Here is a 16078-nt window from a genome sequence, read left to right as displayed (position 1 = left end):
CCCAGATCTCTTTAAATAACACCTCTGGGACCTTGTATGGTCTAAGTAATAACAATAATGATAATGGTATTTGCTTAGGAGCTATAGTGTGCCAAGCACTATACCAAGTGCTGAGGTAGATATAAGATTATCAGATCCCACATGGGGTTCACGTTGTAAGCAGGAGGGAGAACAGGTCCTGGTTTCCTCCTCCTGAAAAACAGGTAAACATCCCAGGATTCCTGTAGTTCACTAGGTTGGGCAGAGATCTATTCTTCACAAATTCACACATTCTTGACCCCTAGGAGTGCTATGTTCTTTAAGGTTTGGGGCTGGGGGGGAGTGTGAGAAGTAGCATGACCTAGTGGGTAGGGCAATGAGAGTTAGAAGGACATGGGTTCTAATCCTTGTGCTTCCGTGTCTCTGCTGTGTGACCTTGGGCAAGTCATTAAACTCCTCTGTGCCTCAGTTATCTCATATGTAAAATGAGCCCCTCCACATGAGACCCACGTTGGAACATGGACTCTTTCCAATCTGATTACCTTGTATCTACCCCAGTCCTTAGAACAATGCCTGGCACAGTAAGTGTTTAACAAATACCATAAAAAAGTGTAATATGTCCCAGTTGCCTAAAAGAGACACTCCTTTCCTGGAACCTCTATTGGATTTAGGACAAAAAAAAGTCCTTTCAAAGACTTCTTACTCCCAAGAACCCCTGCTTGCTCCCAAATTCACCTTCTACCTTCCCCACTTTGTTATACTTTGGTGTTATGATATCATATATTGATGATATATTCAAGTGCTTAGTAAAGTGCTCTACATATTGTAAGTGCTCAATAAAAACCATTGATGATGTGGATGATGATATTTCCGTATTCCAGGTAATAACCATGGTTAGTTCTCTTAAGGGGTTCCATGAAAGTGAGCCCGTCATTGGGCAGGGATTGTCTCTATCCCTTGCCGAGTTGTACATTCCAAGCGCTTAGTACAGTGCTCTGCACATAGTAAGCGCTCAATAAATAGTATTGAATGAATGAAAGCAGAGTGTTAAGCAGGGGTGAGAGGGAATTCTGTCTGACCAAACTATTGTAGCTATCCCGGTGCCTAGCACAATGCTTGGCATGTAGGTTCAGGACACCATCACCACCACAGTCCTGCCACCCCAGCGCTTATTACTAAAGAGGGAGGATGGCAGTGTGGACAGAGCATGGAACTGGAAATCCTTCCAAAGGCCTTGGTTCCACCCACTCCCTGTTATGTAGCCTTGGACAAGTCATCTGTAAAATTCATGTTCTTCTTCCTCCTTAAAGTGTGAGCCCAATGCGGACCAGGGACTGTGTACAATCTGATTATCTTATAACCCCAGCACTTAGTACTTGGCAGATACCATTATTATTATTTTAAAATGCTGAAAGAAGCGTGTTATAAAGGGGAATGACTGTATTACTCTCTGTGCCCCCTGGTTGATCACCTGATAAATTAGCCATAGATGGATATGATTTCATTGTAAAGGCTCTAGGGACGTTAAAGTTCCACTCCTACTGGGAAATGAAGCGAATAACATCTGCCTGCTCCTCAAGGGTTCTGGGAGAGGGAAATAAGGACGGGCAAATATTTAGCATCGCGCCAATGTCCAGTGGCTCATATTTACATTTTTAGATTTCCCATCACGAATTGTATTCTCTTTCAACAGGTCTATAAAAGTATAAATGTACTAGTGGAATTGGTTGGTATTGAAACCTGGACAGATGCTGATAAGATAAAGGTAAACCCAGATGCAAGTATCACCCTGGAACTTTTCAAAAATTGGAGACGATCGGTGCTCCCCAGAAGAAAGAAACATGATATTGCTCAGTTACTCACGTAGGTGCTATTGCTCCTCCCCTAAATTACTCTCTCCCTCTTCAAAGTCTTACTGAAAGCACATCTCCTCCAAGAGGCCTTCCCTGACTAAGCCCTCTTTTCCTTTTCTTCCTCTCCCTTTTGCATCGCCCTGCCTTGCTCCCTTTATTGATCCCTCCTCCCAGCGCCACAGCACTTATGTTCATATCTGTAATTTATTTATATTAATGTCTGTCTCCCCCTCAAGACTGGAAGCTTGTTGTAGGCAGGGAATGTGTCTGTTATATTGCTATAGTGCACTCTCCCAAGCGCTTAGTACAGTGCTGGGCACACAGTAAAAGCTCAATAAATATGACTGACTGACTGACTGACTCACTTTGGGGACCAGTAGTTTCTCAGAGATGCTTTTCAAAGCCTTGCAGGAACTATCTTAGTTGGGAAAGTATGCTAGTTTCCTTAGAGAGATAATAATAATAATAATTATTGTATTTCTTAAGCGCTTACTATGTGCCGAGCACTGTTCTAAGCGCTGGGGTAGAGACAAGGTAATCGGGTTGACGCATGCAGGGCTCACATTCTTAATCCCCATTTTACAGATGAGGTAACTGAGACACAGAGAAGTTAAGTGGCTTGCCTAAAGTCACACAGCAGACAAGTGGTGGAGCCTGAATTAGAACCCATGTCCTCTGACTCCCAAGCCTGTTCTCTTTCCACTACGCCATGCTGCATCTTACAAGGGTGATAAGGTTTTTGAGGTACTTGGGTGCCTGATTTTGTCACAGTTTGACGTCTCCTCAGGAGCCCTGAAACTCCTTATATGAGCTTGGTTTTCAAGCTCAAAGTAAGAAAAAGGTGGGGCTTCTACCTATAACTAGCAGGTAATAATCAGTGATCATTATGGCACTGGTTAAGCGCTTACTGTTTGTGAAACAGACAAGTGGCGGAGCTGGGATTAGGATCCAGGTCCTTCTTACTCCCAGTCCCGTGCTCTATCCACTAGGCTATGCTGCTTCTCCAAATGGCCACGAGCAGTTAGAGCAATTTAAGGTTTCTTGGGGTGCTCTAAATCCTTACCCAACTAAACCCTTGTTTCCTCTTCTCCCACTCCCTTCTGCCATGCCCTTGCACTTGGATTTGCACACTTCATCAGCCCCTCAGCACCTATGCACATATGTGTAATCGATTTATTTATAGTGCTGTCTCCCTCTCTAAACTGTAAGCTCACTGTTGGCAGGAAATGTGTCTACCAATTCAGTTATATTGTGCTCACCCAAGCACTTAGTACAGTGCTCTGCACACAGTAAGTAATCAATATTCCTAGCTCTGCCACTTGACAGCTGTGTGACGGTGGGCAAGTCACTTAATAATAATAATAATAGTGTTGGTATTTGTTAAGCACTCATTACGTGCCGAGCACTGTTCTAAGCGCTGGGGTAGATACAGGGTAATCAGGTCTTCCCACGTGAGGCTCACAGTTAATCCCCATTTTACAGATGAGGTAACTGAGGCACAGAGAAGTTAAGTGACTTGCCCACAGTCGCACAGCTGACAAGTGGCAAAGCCGGGAGTCGAACCCATGACCTCTGACTCTGAAGACCAGGCTCTTTCCACTAAGCTACGCTGCTTCCCCTTAACTTAACTTCTCTGTGCCTCAGTTACCTCATCTGTAAAATGAGATTAAGACTGTGAGCCCCACGTGAGACAACCTGATTCCCCTGTGTCTACCCCAGCGCTTAGAACAGTGCTCTGCACATAGTAAGTGCTTAACAAATACCAACATTATTATTATTAATAATGATAATAATAATAATAAACATGATTGATTGATGAACTGATTGATTTTAAGCAAAGCAAGATTGCCCCCAACAGCATAGTCCAAATTAATCAAGTAATCAATTGATTTAGCAGTTCCTCTGGGCAGAGTATGGTACTGAGTGCTTGGGAGAGTACAGTAGAGGTAAAAAACCTGTCCTCTAGCACTTTGTAATTTTAAAAGATTTTATCCATTAATCTTAAAATGAGGTTGAGCTAACTTTTCTCCACTTCTCGCAGAACTGTTCTAGACTCTGTTGTGAGCCCTAAGAACTTGAGTGCCGAAGAAGTAGGGAGAAACATAAGCTGGGTTGGGAGATATAAAAGGACAAGGGACCAAGGGGCATCTGCAACTCTGTAAAACACCAGGGTAAGAAGGTGTTTCCTGGTGTTGATAACTTGAAGTTTGGCTGATCCTTCTTTCAGCAGCTGGGGAAAAATGCAAATAAACCCAGGTTAAAGTCTGAAAATGTGCTTGTCTTTGTCTTGCAGTGGGGTTGTGTTCTCAGAAGAAATGGTGGGATTGGCTTTTGTCGGTACAGTGTGCTCCCCTTTTCATTCTGTCGGTGTAATTCAGGTTTGTTGAATGCCTGTTTGCTTTAGGAATTTCCTTAGGATTCTACTATTTGTCATACCATGTTCTTATACCAAGGGACCCATTTTTTTATGGTATTGGTTAAGTGCTTACTATGTGCCAGACACTGCTCTAAGTGCTGATTCATTCTAATCGGGATGGACAAGGTCCATGTCCCATGTGGGGCTCACAGTCTTAATCCCCATTTTACAGATGAGGTAATTGAGGCACAGAGAAGTGAAGGAACTCCACCTAAGCTCACGTAGCAGATAAATGGCAGAGCCAGGATTAGAATTGGAGTCTCAGCTGTTGTCAGCTACTTCCCAAGCAAAAATGGGTTAAAGATTCACCTTGTAAAAGGACTTACTACAAAGCAGGAAGGACTAGCCAGTTCCACTTTCCTTTGTTTTCTCACTGGGAGGTCTTATCTCTTAGATTTTCTCTTAGATTCTTTCTAGGCACATGACTGATCACAAATCTAATCACAACATACAGCTACCTCTCAGATCTCTCTTGACCCTACCATTTACCTCGGAAAGGACAAATCACAAATCACCCAGTTTTTCCTCCCTAAACAGTCTTTACCACCTCATTTATCTCATGCAAGCACCAGCTCTAACACCTCCAATCAACCATTGGGATTTATTGACACTGTTTACAGAGCACTGTTTTAGGAGCTTGGGAGAATACAAGGTACCATCGCTGCTCTCAAGGAGTTTATAATCCGGTTCGGAGGCAGGTTCTAAAATAAATTACAGGTAAAGAAAGCACTTGAGTAAATGGAAATATAAGTGTAAGTGCTATGGGGGAAACCAAGGAAGCATCTTTGATAAAATTTGAGAGAGGGAGAAGGAGGTGGAGGAAGGAAGAGGGGAAGAAGAGTCAACATCTGGATTGTTGCTGGGAATGTGTCTACCAACCTTTGTTATTTTGTACTTTCTCAAGCACTTAGTACAGTGCTCTGCTCATAGTAAGTCCTCAATATAGGTTTGATTGATTGCTGCTGTCCCACCTCTAAATCTGCCACACTACATCAGCCTCACTTTCTCTTTTCATGTTTCACTCTCACAATCTCTTTTCCTTGTTTCGGCCAAACACATTTTCTTCCTGCCTGCATTGTTCCCTTCTCTGATGCCTCTCAAGGAATTATCCTTGCTTCTGTAAGTTTCCTGACCAATATTCCTTTCCCTGTCTGACTAGTGATCCTAACCCATCTGTCAGCTTCTTCAAAAATCACGTCTTCTGAGAAATCTACCGGGCTGGTTCATCAGTTCCACTCAATCCAGACTCTAGGAGTGGGGGAAGGGAAAAACATAGAGCCCATCTCCAGCAGGACAGGCACGGAGTTTGATTTTACAATATCAGAGATGGTCACTCTGACCCATCCTTAGGCTCCTGCCCGTTTCCACTGTTCCCAGTGCTGCTCGTCACGAGAGGACCGGCAAGGAGAGATGGTGCATATAAGTTCTAGAATTCCGCTCATTGTGTTAATACAAAAATATTCACCAACTTTTATTGCATTCTTATGTCTTCCCAAGCTGAACCTATTCCAACTCCAATAGGCATGGATCATTTTTAGCTCTATGATTGTGCCATCCATGGCACAGTGCCACTCTTTTGATTTGGGGAGTCCAGTCACTCGAAATATGGCATGAACTCTCCCAAGCCCCTGGAGTCCTTGGGAGCAGTAAGGGAGCTCAAAACTGACTAAAAGAGTTCATGCTGCTACCTAAAGTGCCTCACTTACTCCAGAGTGGCTCATTTAAGATTAACAATAATGATGAAGAGGTTTCAGAAGGTCACTGAATGTAAGCAATAGAAATGAAATGGTAATACGAGGCATTTAATTCCCTCTTCTGAACTCTCTGAAATTAGTTTTGGAGTAAACCAACTTGAAACTTACCAAAGACTTAACTGATGCTTCTCTTTCCCTTAGGACCACAGTCAAAACAGGTTTATAGTGGCAGGAACAATAGCACATGAGATGGGACATAACTTTGGGATGACACATGACACCGATCAATGTAAGTGTCCTACAGTAACCTGTGTGATGGACCGAGCTCTGAGGTAAGGCTTAGTATTTGGAAAGAGAGAAACTCAACCCCATAACCTTTGGAAGGGGGGTCTAAGTTCAGTTCCTTTTGGGGATCAAACACAACATTATGCAACTCCTGACAATGTTTAGAAAAAGAGGTACAGAAAGGAGCCAAACACGCATCAAAAGGCCCTGTCATCATCGAGACTGCAAGTTCCTTGTGGGCAGGGAACTTGTTTGCCAACTCTGTTGTATCGTATCAATCAATCAATTAATCAACCAATCATATTTATGGAGCACTTACTGTGTGCAGAGCACTGTACTAAGTGCTTGAGAGACTACAATGTAACAGAGCTGGTAGACAATGTTTAGAGGAGTTTAGAGTCTAGAGGAGGATCTTATTATCATTTGATTGATTGATCATCAACATCCATATTTCCTGAGTGCTTACTCTATGCAAAGCCCTGTACTAGACACTGAGCTCTGTATTACGAAATAAATTACCTCAAAGCTCAATATGCTTTCAATCTTCTTTGGATCCTGAAATATTTCATATACGCAAGCTTCCTGCCTCTCCACTGTCTAGATGGGGGTTAAGTGTGCCTACCACTTTGTAGATTTTATCCTAATTTTATTACACTTATACATTTTTCCCCCTGTTTTTCATGGATAATCCATTGGCATTTACTTAAAAATCTCACTGACAATGCAATATTGCTAGTTCACAAATTACTAACAGTTAAAGGCAGATTTCTGATCCTGAGTATTGATATATTCAGGCTAAAAATTCAAACCTATGGAGAAGATATATTTCTTTGTTCATAACAACATGGAGGGAGAAAGCAAGATGATCAGGCAGGAATTGTGGGTGACTGTCTTTCAGGTAAGGAATTATCAATAAATTATTTTTGGCACACCTATTACTGTTTCAAGCGCTCAATAAAGTACAGAAGCAGCGTGGCCTAGTGGAAAGATTGAGGGCCCGGGAGTCAGAGGATCTCGATTCTAATCCCATCCCTGTCACTCCTCTGTTGTGTGACCTTGGATGAGGAACTTCACTTCCCTGTGCATCAGTTACCTCATCTGTAAAATGGAGATTAAGAATGTGAGCCTCATGTGGATCAGGGAATGCGTCCAACCCGATTAGTTTGTATTTATCTCAGCACTTAATACAGTGCCTTCCATGTAGTAAATGCTTAGCAAATATCATCAAAAATAAATAAACAAATAAATAAATAAAATTTTAGTCAGGGAAGGCCTCTTGGAGGGAAGCGGGACTCTGGGGCTGGGGTTCCCTGATAAAAAGTTCCTGGAGGTAGGCAAGGATCAAGTTACGGTGAAAAGGAAGTGGTAACTGCAGGAGGAATAGTAGAGTTGCTGTTGAAGTAGCATTGTAATGGTAATAGTAGCAAGGTTGTTCATTCAATCATATTTATTGAGCGCTTACTGTGTGCAGAGCACTGTACTAAGCGCTGATTGCTGTAAAGGTAATAGTAAGCACTCAATAAGAACTATTGAGTGATCGACTGGAAATTATATTCATTGAGAAAAGAAGGAAATAATTCCTGGATTTCACACCCCAGTTTGCAATGAGACCCCAAGCCAGATATTTTCCCCAAATATATATCTCAATTTTCCTGGCTGTAGAATTAGACTTGCTGCAATGGGGCAGGACTGTTTTTACATTAAAATAATGTGCACAAGTTTTAAATCATACTGTAAATAAGTTTTAAAAAAGGAACCGTACAGGCATAACCCCGATATATTTGAAATTTGTTTCTCAAAAATGTGGGTGTGTTGTGAACCGTTGTATTACAGCTTATGTTTTCCCAGCGACTTCATTGTAATTTGTTAGTATCCCTATCGAGAGCCAGCCCCAGTATAAAGATCAGGTCCTACAGGAATCTGAAAGTTGCGCTGTTGATCCCTCCCTGCCGCCCCTCCAATATTCCTAGGGAATTTTTTGACCCTGGAGTCAGTCAGTCATACTTATTGAGTACTTACTGTGTGCCGAACACTGTACTAAGTGCTTGGGAGAGTACAATAGAATAAACCGAAACATTCCCTGCCCACAATGAGCTTACAGTCTAGAGGGGAAACAGACATTAATATAAATAAATCACAGATCTGTACATAAGTGCTGTGGAACTGGGAGGGGGGAAGATTAAAGGGGGCAAGTCAGAGTGACGCATACGGGAATGGGTCCCCCGTGTCTCTCACACACACATTACCCCCCTTCACCCCTTTCTCCCTACCTTCTCTCAGGCCCCAGTATTTTGGGGGGGTTAATCTGTGCAACCTCCTTCAAGTCCTTCCACACAGCTATTGCTAGCAGGAGAAAAGGAAATGTTCTCAGTGTTCCTTTCCCAGTGATCAGACACCTGGGCCTCAGCACAGGGTGCTTTCCTAAAGGGGCAGAAAGGCAGCTCTCATTGGCCCTGCTGCCTCCCTGTTCTGTCTGGCTCTGATCTCTAGCCCCAACTCCCAGGCTCCACGGACAATAAAGTTGGGTCCCCGCTTGGCTTTCCGGAAGCTCCAGTTCCCCAACACAGCTGGTGATATCCTTATATCCTTCCCTTCTTTCCTCTCCCTCCCTTCAGTAGGTTGCAGGGGCGGGGTGGGGAGGATTAACCATCTCCATGGAAATGGTATTGGCGGCTGATGTAGTCTGCAGAAGCCTGAGCTCTTAAAAGCTTGATAATTGTGGTATTTGTTAAGTGCTTACTGCAGAAGAGTGGGAGAAGAGGAAAGGCTTAGTCAGGGAAGGCCTCTTGGAGGAGATGTGTCTTCAGTAAGACTTTGAAGTGAGGGAGAGTAATTGTCTGTTGGATTTGAGGAGGGAGGGCGTTCCAGCCCAGAGGCAGGATGTAGGCATAGGGCTTGAGGATCCTGGGCTTTGTCAGCAATAAGTGTATGGTGTAGCTCAAAATTTTCTGTATTGTGGTCATTCAGTACTGAGGGTATATCTGTATCATCAATATACACTGTCCAGCTCTCCACAATCCAAGCAAACTCAAGTTTGGAGGAAATTATCTGGATTAATTTGCATGCATCTTTCATTCTGCTTCAGTTGCAGTGGATTGGTCAGTGTTAGTTAGCACCGTAAAGTGGTACTTGTAACACTTGTAAAGTGGCTTTTGGCCAGCGGCCCTAACTATAATTCAGTCGCCAACCCGACAAAGAAATAATAGCAGAGAAACAAAGGAAAATTAAGAGAAGAGCCAGATACAAATATTTTAGCAATGGTTAATTATTGAAACCATTGGGGAGCAGTATATGTGACAACTTTATATCAATCAATCAGTGATATTTTTTGAGTGCTGTATGCAGAGCACTGTGCCAAGTGCTTGGGAGAGTACAACAGAACAGATTTGGTAGAGATGTTTATTATTCTATTTTCTATTTATCTACATTCTATCTATCTAGATTCTATTTATTGCTATTGTTCTTGTCTGTCTGTCTCCCCTGATTAGACTGTAAGCCCGTCAAAGGGCAGGGACTGTCTCTATCTGTTACCGATTTGTACATTCCAAGCGCTTAATACAGTGCTCTGCACATAGTAAGCACTCAATAAATACTATTGAATGACTGAATGAATGTTGCCGTCTACAACAAAATTACAGTCTAGAGGGTGAACCAGGCATTAATATAAATAAATAAATTACAGATATGTCCATAAATTCTCTGGGAGGAGTCTGTAAAGGGAGCAAATCAAAGTGCAATTGTTTCTGGGATCAAACTGTAAAATCCTAGAAGGGAAGGGTTGTTCTGGAATGTAGTTGGCACTTAGTAAATAATAATGTTCCTCATTTTCTATTTCTTCAGCAATAACATCCCCAGGGGTTTCAGCTCTTGTAGCCAGCTCAGCTTTAAGCGATTCCTTAGTGGGAAAATACCAGCCTGCATCATCAGAGCTCCAAATCCTAAAGATATAATATCAACTCCAATCTGTGGGAACCTGCTTCTGGAAGTTGGAGAAGACTGTGACTGTGGCACTCCCAAGGTATTTACAAATATGTGGCCATACCTCAGATTCCAAGATGGCACTACTCACAACTAGTTTCTATCTATGTATGTGAGTCTTTTTCATCAGGAGAATAGCCTTGTCTAGTAATGTGTACCTCCCAGAGAAGGCACTCTAAAATACTGTTGATGATGATAACAATAATTATAATAATCATAATGGTACTTGTTAAGCGATTACTATGTGCCAAGCACTGTTCTAAGTGCTGGGGTAGATATAAATTATTCAGGTTGGACACAGCCACTGTCCCTCATTGAGCTTATACAGACTAAGTAGGAGGGAGTAAGACTTGATCCCCATTTTACAAATGGGATAACTGAGGCACCGAGCAGTGACTTGCCTAAGGTCACACAGCAGACACTTGGCTGAGTCAGGATTAGAACACAGGTCCTATGACTCCCAGATGCATACTCTTTCCACTAAGCCATGCTGCCTCTCAAATAATGATAATGTAGACATCAAATTTTGCATCAAAAAGCGTGCTAATTCACCAGAAACTGAATACAGACAGGAATTTTTTCAAAAGTGCCAGTGCTGGGATGGGGTAACAGAAGTTTGATTCCAAGATTGGAAAGGAAACCTGATACTTTCCTGGTCTGCCTTCTTTTAACTTGAGTCCTAGATCCAGTTTTGGAAAAAGGAATTGTGGAGGGTTCAGGGAGGAGAGACGGAAATGATTAGAGGGTTAGAAACCAGGTTATGTGAAGAAAAGTTAAGGGAGTTGTGGTAGATTAGCCCAGAGAAGAGAAAGTTAAGGACAACTCAAGATTCATTTTAAATATATTGAGATCGTTTTATGGGGAGGATGCTGCTCTCTAGACTATAAGCTCATTGTAGGCGGGGAATGTGTCTGCTAATTCTGTTGTATTGTACTCTCCCAAGTGCTTAGTACAGTGCTATGCACATAGCAGTCAATACCATTGATTGATTGATCGATTGGAGTCCATTTATTTGAGGACTGAGGAATGGGCTTAAATGAAAGATTTTGGCTGGTGGTAAAAAAAAGTACTTGTCTATTCAGGTGTAAAACACTGGAACCAGATGCCAAAGAGATTGTGGAGTGTCCATCCTTAGAAACCTTTTAGGAAAGGCTAGATATTCAACATCCCTGGATGGTTTGCTTGCCTGGAGGCCAAATGATTTCTCAACATCCCTTCCAGTTTCGTGAGTCAGAAGTGCAGGAATGCAGAAATGCCACTTAAATCACAGAGGAACAGCAATCTAAGGAAATTTAGCTTGACACTATCAGCTTGAATGACAAGTCTGCACTCCTCTGACTGCTGCTCTCTGAATTCACCTGATTGCTGTCAGCATGAACTCTTTTCATATTCCATTAAGGTTTTACCCTAGCTCTGTTAGGTTCCACGTGGACAGTACTGCTGGGGCAGGGAAAGTTCCAAAGAAGCGTCCACAAATCCTGGGTCTTCCTGGGATGGTTGTTTCACTCTGGGCATTAATTAGTAATCAGACTAGGAATTGCTCCTTCTAGGAAATTAATCAAATCCAGTGGCCTTCACTGACATGGACACTAAACACTTGGAAGAGTAACCCAGAAACATAAAAGTAAGCTCATTTTGGGCAGAGAATGTGTCGTTTATTGTTGTATTGTACTCTTCCAAGTGCTTAGAATGGTGCTCTCTCATACAGTAAGTGTTCAATAAATGCAATTGAATGAGTGAATGAATGAATACATAGTGCCCTTTTTTTAACTGTTATTTGTTAAACACTTACTATGTGCCAGATACTGTATAATAATAATAATAATAATGATAACTGTGGCTTTTGTGAAGTCCTTATTATGTGCCAGGCACTGTACTAAGCACAAGGGTAAAGACAAGTTAATCAGGTTGGACACAGTCCATGTTCCACATGGGGCTCACATTCTTAATCCCCATTTTTCAGATGAGGTAACAAACACAGAGAAGTTAAGTGGCTTGTACAAGGTGACCCAGCAGCCAAGTGGCAAAACCGGGCTTAGAATCCAGGTACTTCTGACTCCCAAGTCCATGCTCTATCACTGCCCTCGAGGAGTTTACCCCCTAATAAGGGAGACAGGCAGATAAAAATGATTTTTAAATAAGATGCAGAAAAAATCAAATATACATATATAGACAGTGGGGAAGGGTGGGTGTAAATGATCAATACTAAAGGTGATTTTGGGGTTGATGAAACATAGGGAATGGGAAAAGTTTCCTTGAAGAAGTAGGATTTCAAGCAAGATTTGTATCATTCTTAATACTATTTACTGAGCACACAATGAGAAGCAACATGACCTAGGTGAAAGAGCATGGGCCTTGGAGTTAGAGGACCTAGGTTCTAACCCCGGCTCTGCCAAATGCTTGGTGTATGACCTTGAGCAAGTCACTTAACTTCTCTGTGCCTCAGTTCTCCTGTTCTCCCTCCTACTTAGACTGTGAACCCCATGCAGGACAGGGACTGTGTCGGAGCTAATTAACTTTTATCTATCCCAGCACTTAGAATGGTGTTTGAAACATGGTATGAGCTTAACAAATACCATGAAAAAATAATGAGGGCAAAACAGTTTATTAAACCCTTTGGCCTGGTGCGACAGAACCAGACACAAGATCACCAGAAAACTCATAGAGTCCAGTGAATGTTCAGATAGATCAAAATGTTTTACAAATAGCAGGAACATAAAGAAGGACAAGAATAAATCAGAAAATGGTTACAAACAAAATAGTTCAATATATAAGTAATATATAAATGAAAATATAATCAAGTGTATATTTCATTCCTTGCCTCGGCACTTATATAAATTCATTCAGTCGTATTTATTGAGCATTTACTGTGTGCAGAGTACTGTACTAAGTGCTTCCTGATGTAACTGGAGACTCTGTAAATTAATTGGGGAAGACTTCCTGGAGAAAGTGTATTTTAAAAAGGCTTAAAGCATTCTATAAGTTTGCCTCCATCCTATTTTATCTCACCAATTTCTTACCACAGCCCGGCCCGCACAATTTGCTCTTCTAGTGGCAGCTTGCTCACTTCACTGTGCCTCAATCTCATCTATCTCACCAATGACCCCCTTCCCACATCCTTCCTCTGGTTTGGAACTCCCTCCCCGTCCATATACACCAGATCACCACTCACCCCACCTTCAAAGTCTTACTTAAAAATCACATCTCCTGCAAGAAACCTTCACCAATTAAGCCCTCTATACGGTATTTGTTAAGCACTTACTATGTGCCAGGCACTGTACTAAGCACTGGGGTGAAAACAAGATAATCAGGGTGGACACAGATCTTGTCCCACAGAAGGGTCATAATCTTAATCCCCATTTTAAAGATGAGGTAACTGAGGCACAGAGAAATTAAGTGATTTGCCCAAGGTCACATAGAAGACAAGTGATAGAGCTGGGATTAGAACCCAGGTACCCTGACTCCCAGGCCCATGCTCTGTTTAGTAGATCACAGTGCTTCTTTTCCCCAACTCCCTCTCCCTTCTATGTCATCTATGCACTTGGATCCGTACCCTTTGAGCACTGGATGTTCAGGTCACATTCAGCCCCACAGCATTTACGTACATATCCATGATTTATATTAATAACACATTTCCTCCAAAAGGCCTTCCCTAAGCCGTCTTTTCCTCTTTTCCGACTCCCTTCTGCATCGCCCTGACTTGCTCCCTTTACTCAGCACCTCCCTTAGTCCCCCAGCGCTTATATATATAAACATATATATAATTTATTCATTTGTATTAATATCTGTCTCCCTCTATAGACTGTAAGCTCACTGGAGGCAGGGATTGTGTCTGTGATATTGTGTTATCCTCTCCCAAGTGCTTAGTAAATGCTCAATAAATATGATTGATTGATTTACATTAATAACTCTAGATGGTGAACTCCTTGTGGCAAGGGAATATGTCTGCTGGTTCTGTTCTTTTGAACTCCCCCCAAGTGCTCAATTCACTGCTCCGGCTTCCCATTTCCATTCTTCTGATCCACTTTCAGCTATTTGGTTTCTTTCACAAGAAATTCAGGCTCCACAAGAGATATCTCAAGGGCAGGAATGAAGCAAATTAAAGAATTGTGCTGACAGGAGTAAAACACTAACATAGCTCTGCCTTGTCTTTTCTGTCTTTTCAAGGAATGCACCAACAATTGCTGTGTTGCCAAAACATGCAAACTGAAAGCAGGAGGCCAATGCGCAGATGGCGAATGCTGTGAAAATTGCCAAGTGAGACTTTTAGTGATCCATTTTCAAAATATTCATACTGAGCCGCATCTAAATGCACATTTATACATCCTTCATTTTCAAAGGTGACTGGGAAGCAGAACGGCCTAATAGTGAGAGCCCGGCCCTGGGATGGGAGGCAGAGTAGTAGTAGTAGTAGGAGTAATTGTATTTAGTAAGTGATTTCTGTGTTCAGAGCATTATGCTAAATGCTGGGTGAGAGTACATAGGGGATAATTTGATAGGGTTTCTGTCCCTCAGGCTGTCACAATCTAAATGTTTACATGGACAGAAGGGCTGGAGACAGACACATCAGGAGCGATGAAACATTTAAGCGCAACACAAACAATACGCAAAACTGGGTCAAAGTCTCAGGCCAGTATGGAGAAGGCCAAGAATGCATGGAAGCATCCCTTCTGTCTATCTTGGTACGCATGGACCCTCCATGCTGTGAGGGAAGGAGATGGATCCTACAGTGCTTTTCTGGGAGACACTGGAGGAGTCTGAGAGCCGTCTCCACCACTTTTTTTAAAAAATGGTATTTGTTAAGCGCTTACTCTGTGCCATACACTGTACTAAACACTGGGGAAGGTGCCAGCTAATCAGGTTGGACACAGTCCCTGTCCCACAGGGGGCTCACTGCCTTCATCCCCCTTTTACAGGTGAGGTAACTGAGGCACAGAGAAGTTAAGTGGCCCATGGTCACACAGAAGACAAGTGTTGGAGCCAGGATTAGAACCCAGTTCCTTCTGATCCCTAGGCCCGTGCTCTATCCACTAGGCCATGCTGCTTCTCATTATGTGCTCAATAAATACTATTATATGCTTGGCTAGGTTCGGTGACTCAGTTTCCTCATTCATAAAAGAGGAATTCAATAACTGCTCTTCTTTACCTAACCAGGCACTTCATTCACTCATTCATTCAATCGTATTTATTGAGCACTTACTATGTGCAGAGCACTGTACTAAGTGCTTGGAGTGTACAATTCGGCAACAGATAGAGACAATCCCTGCCCAACAACGGGCTCACACAATGTAAGGCTATCACCAAGTAAGCTTTTATCAACTCAATCAGTGGTATTTATTGAGCGCTCACTGTGTGTAGAGCACTGTACTAAATGCTTGGGAGAGCACAGTCCAACAGAGGTGGTAAACGCATTCCATGCCCACAGAGAACTTACAGCCTAGAGCGGGACACAGACTTTAAAATAAATAAGTTATGGATTTGTACGTAATTGCTGTGGGGCTGATGTGGGGTGAATACTAAATGCCCAAAGGGTACAGATACAAGTATAAAGGTGATGCAGAAGGAATAAGGAATAGGGGGAGATGAGGGCCCAGTTCGGAAGCCCTCTGGGAGGAGAAGCGATCCTAATACCACAATTATTTTTACTATTAAAATTCTTGTGACTATTAACATTGAAATTCTAGTCATGCATGAAAATGTGGCTGAAAAGAATGATGGGTGACAGACACTCCCTTCTGCACTGTTTGCTCTGCTACTAATAATGATGGTATTTGTTAAGCACTTACTATGTGCTAAGTGCTTTCTATGTGCCAAGCACTGTTCTAAGCGCTGTCATCACATAGGTTTTGAATCTGCTTTCACACTTGCCTCTT

At 42.4% G+C, this 16078-nt stretch overlaps 1 protein-coding gene across 1 annotated transcript in view; it reads left to right on the top strand.

The window, feature by feature from the left end:
• The window catches only part of LOC100076162 (disintegrin and metalloproteinase domain-containing protein 28), a 36959-nt gene that overhangs the window by 14086 nt on the left and 6795 nt on the right, over positions 1-16078 (top strand). The window contains exons 8-12 of the mRNA XM_029066365.2: positions 1673-1842; positions 4126-4210; positions 6144-6274; positions 10068-10245; positions 14373-14462. Of these exons, the coding sequence (XP_028922198.2) occupies positions 1673-1842; positions 4126-4210; positions 6144-6274; positions 10068-10245; positions 14373-14462 (654 nt within the window). The remainder of the gene's footprint in view (positions 1-1672; positions 1843-4125; positions 4211-6143; positions 6275-10067; positions 10246-14372; positions 14463-16078) is intronic.

The sequence above is a fragment of the Ornithorhynchus anatinus genome, chromosome 5 (assembly GCF_004115215.2).
Source record: "Ornithorhynchus anatinus isolate Pmale09 chromosome 5, mOrnAna1.pri.v4, whole genome shotgun sequence".
In the NCBI taxonomy this organism is placed as follows: domain Eukaryota; kingdom Metazoa; phylum Chordata; class Mammalia; order Monotremata; family Ornithorhynchidae; genus Ornithorhynchus; species Ornithorhynchus anatinus.
This window is presented reverse-complemented; position numbering and strand designations above follow the sequence as displayed.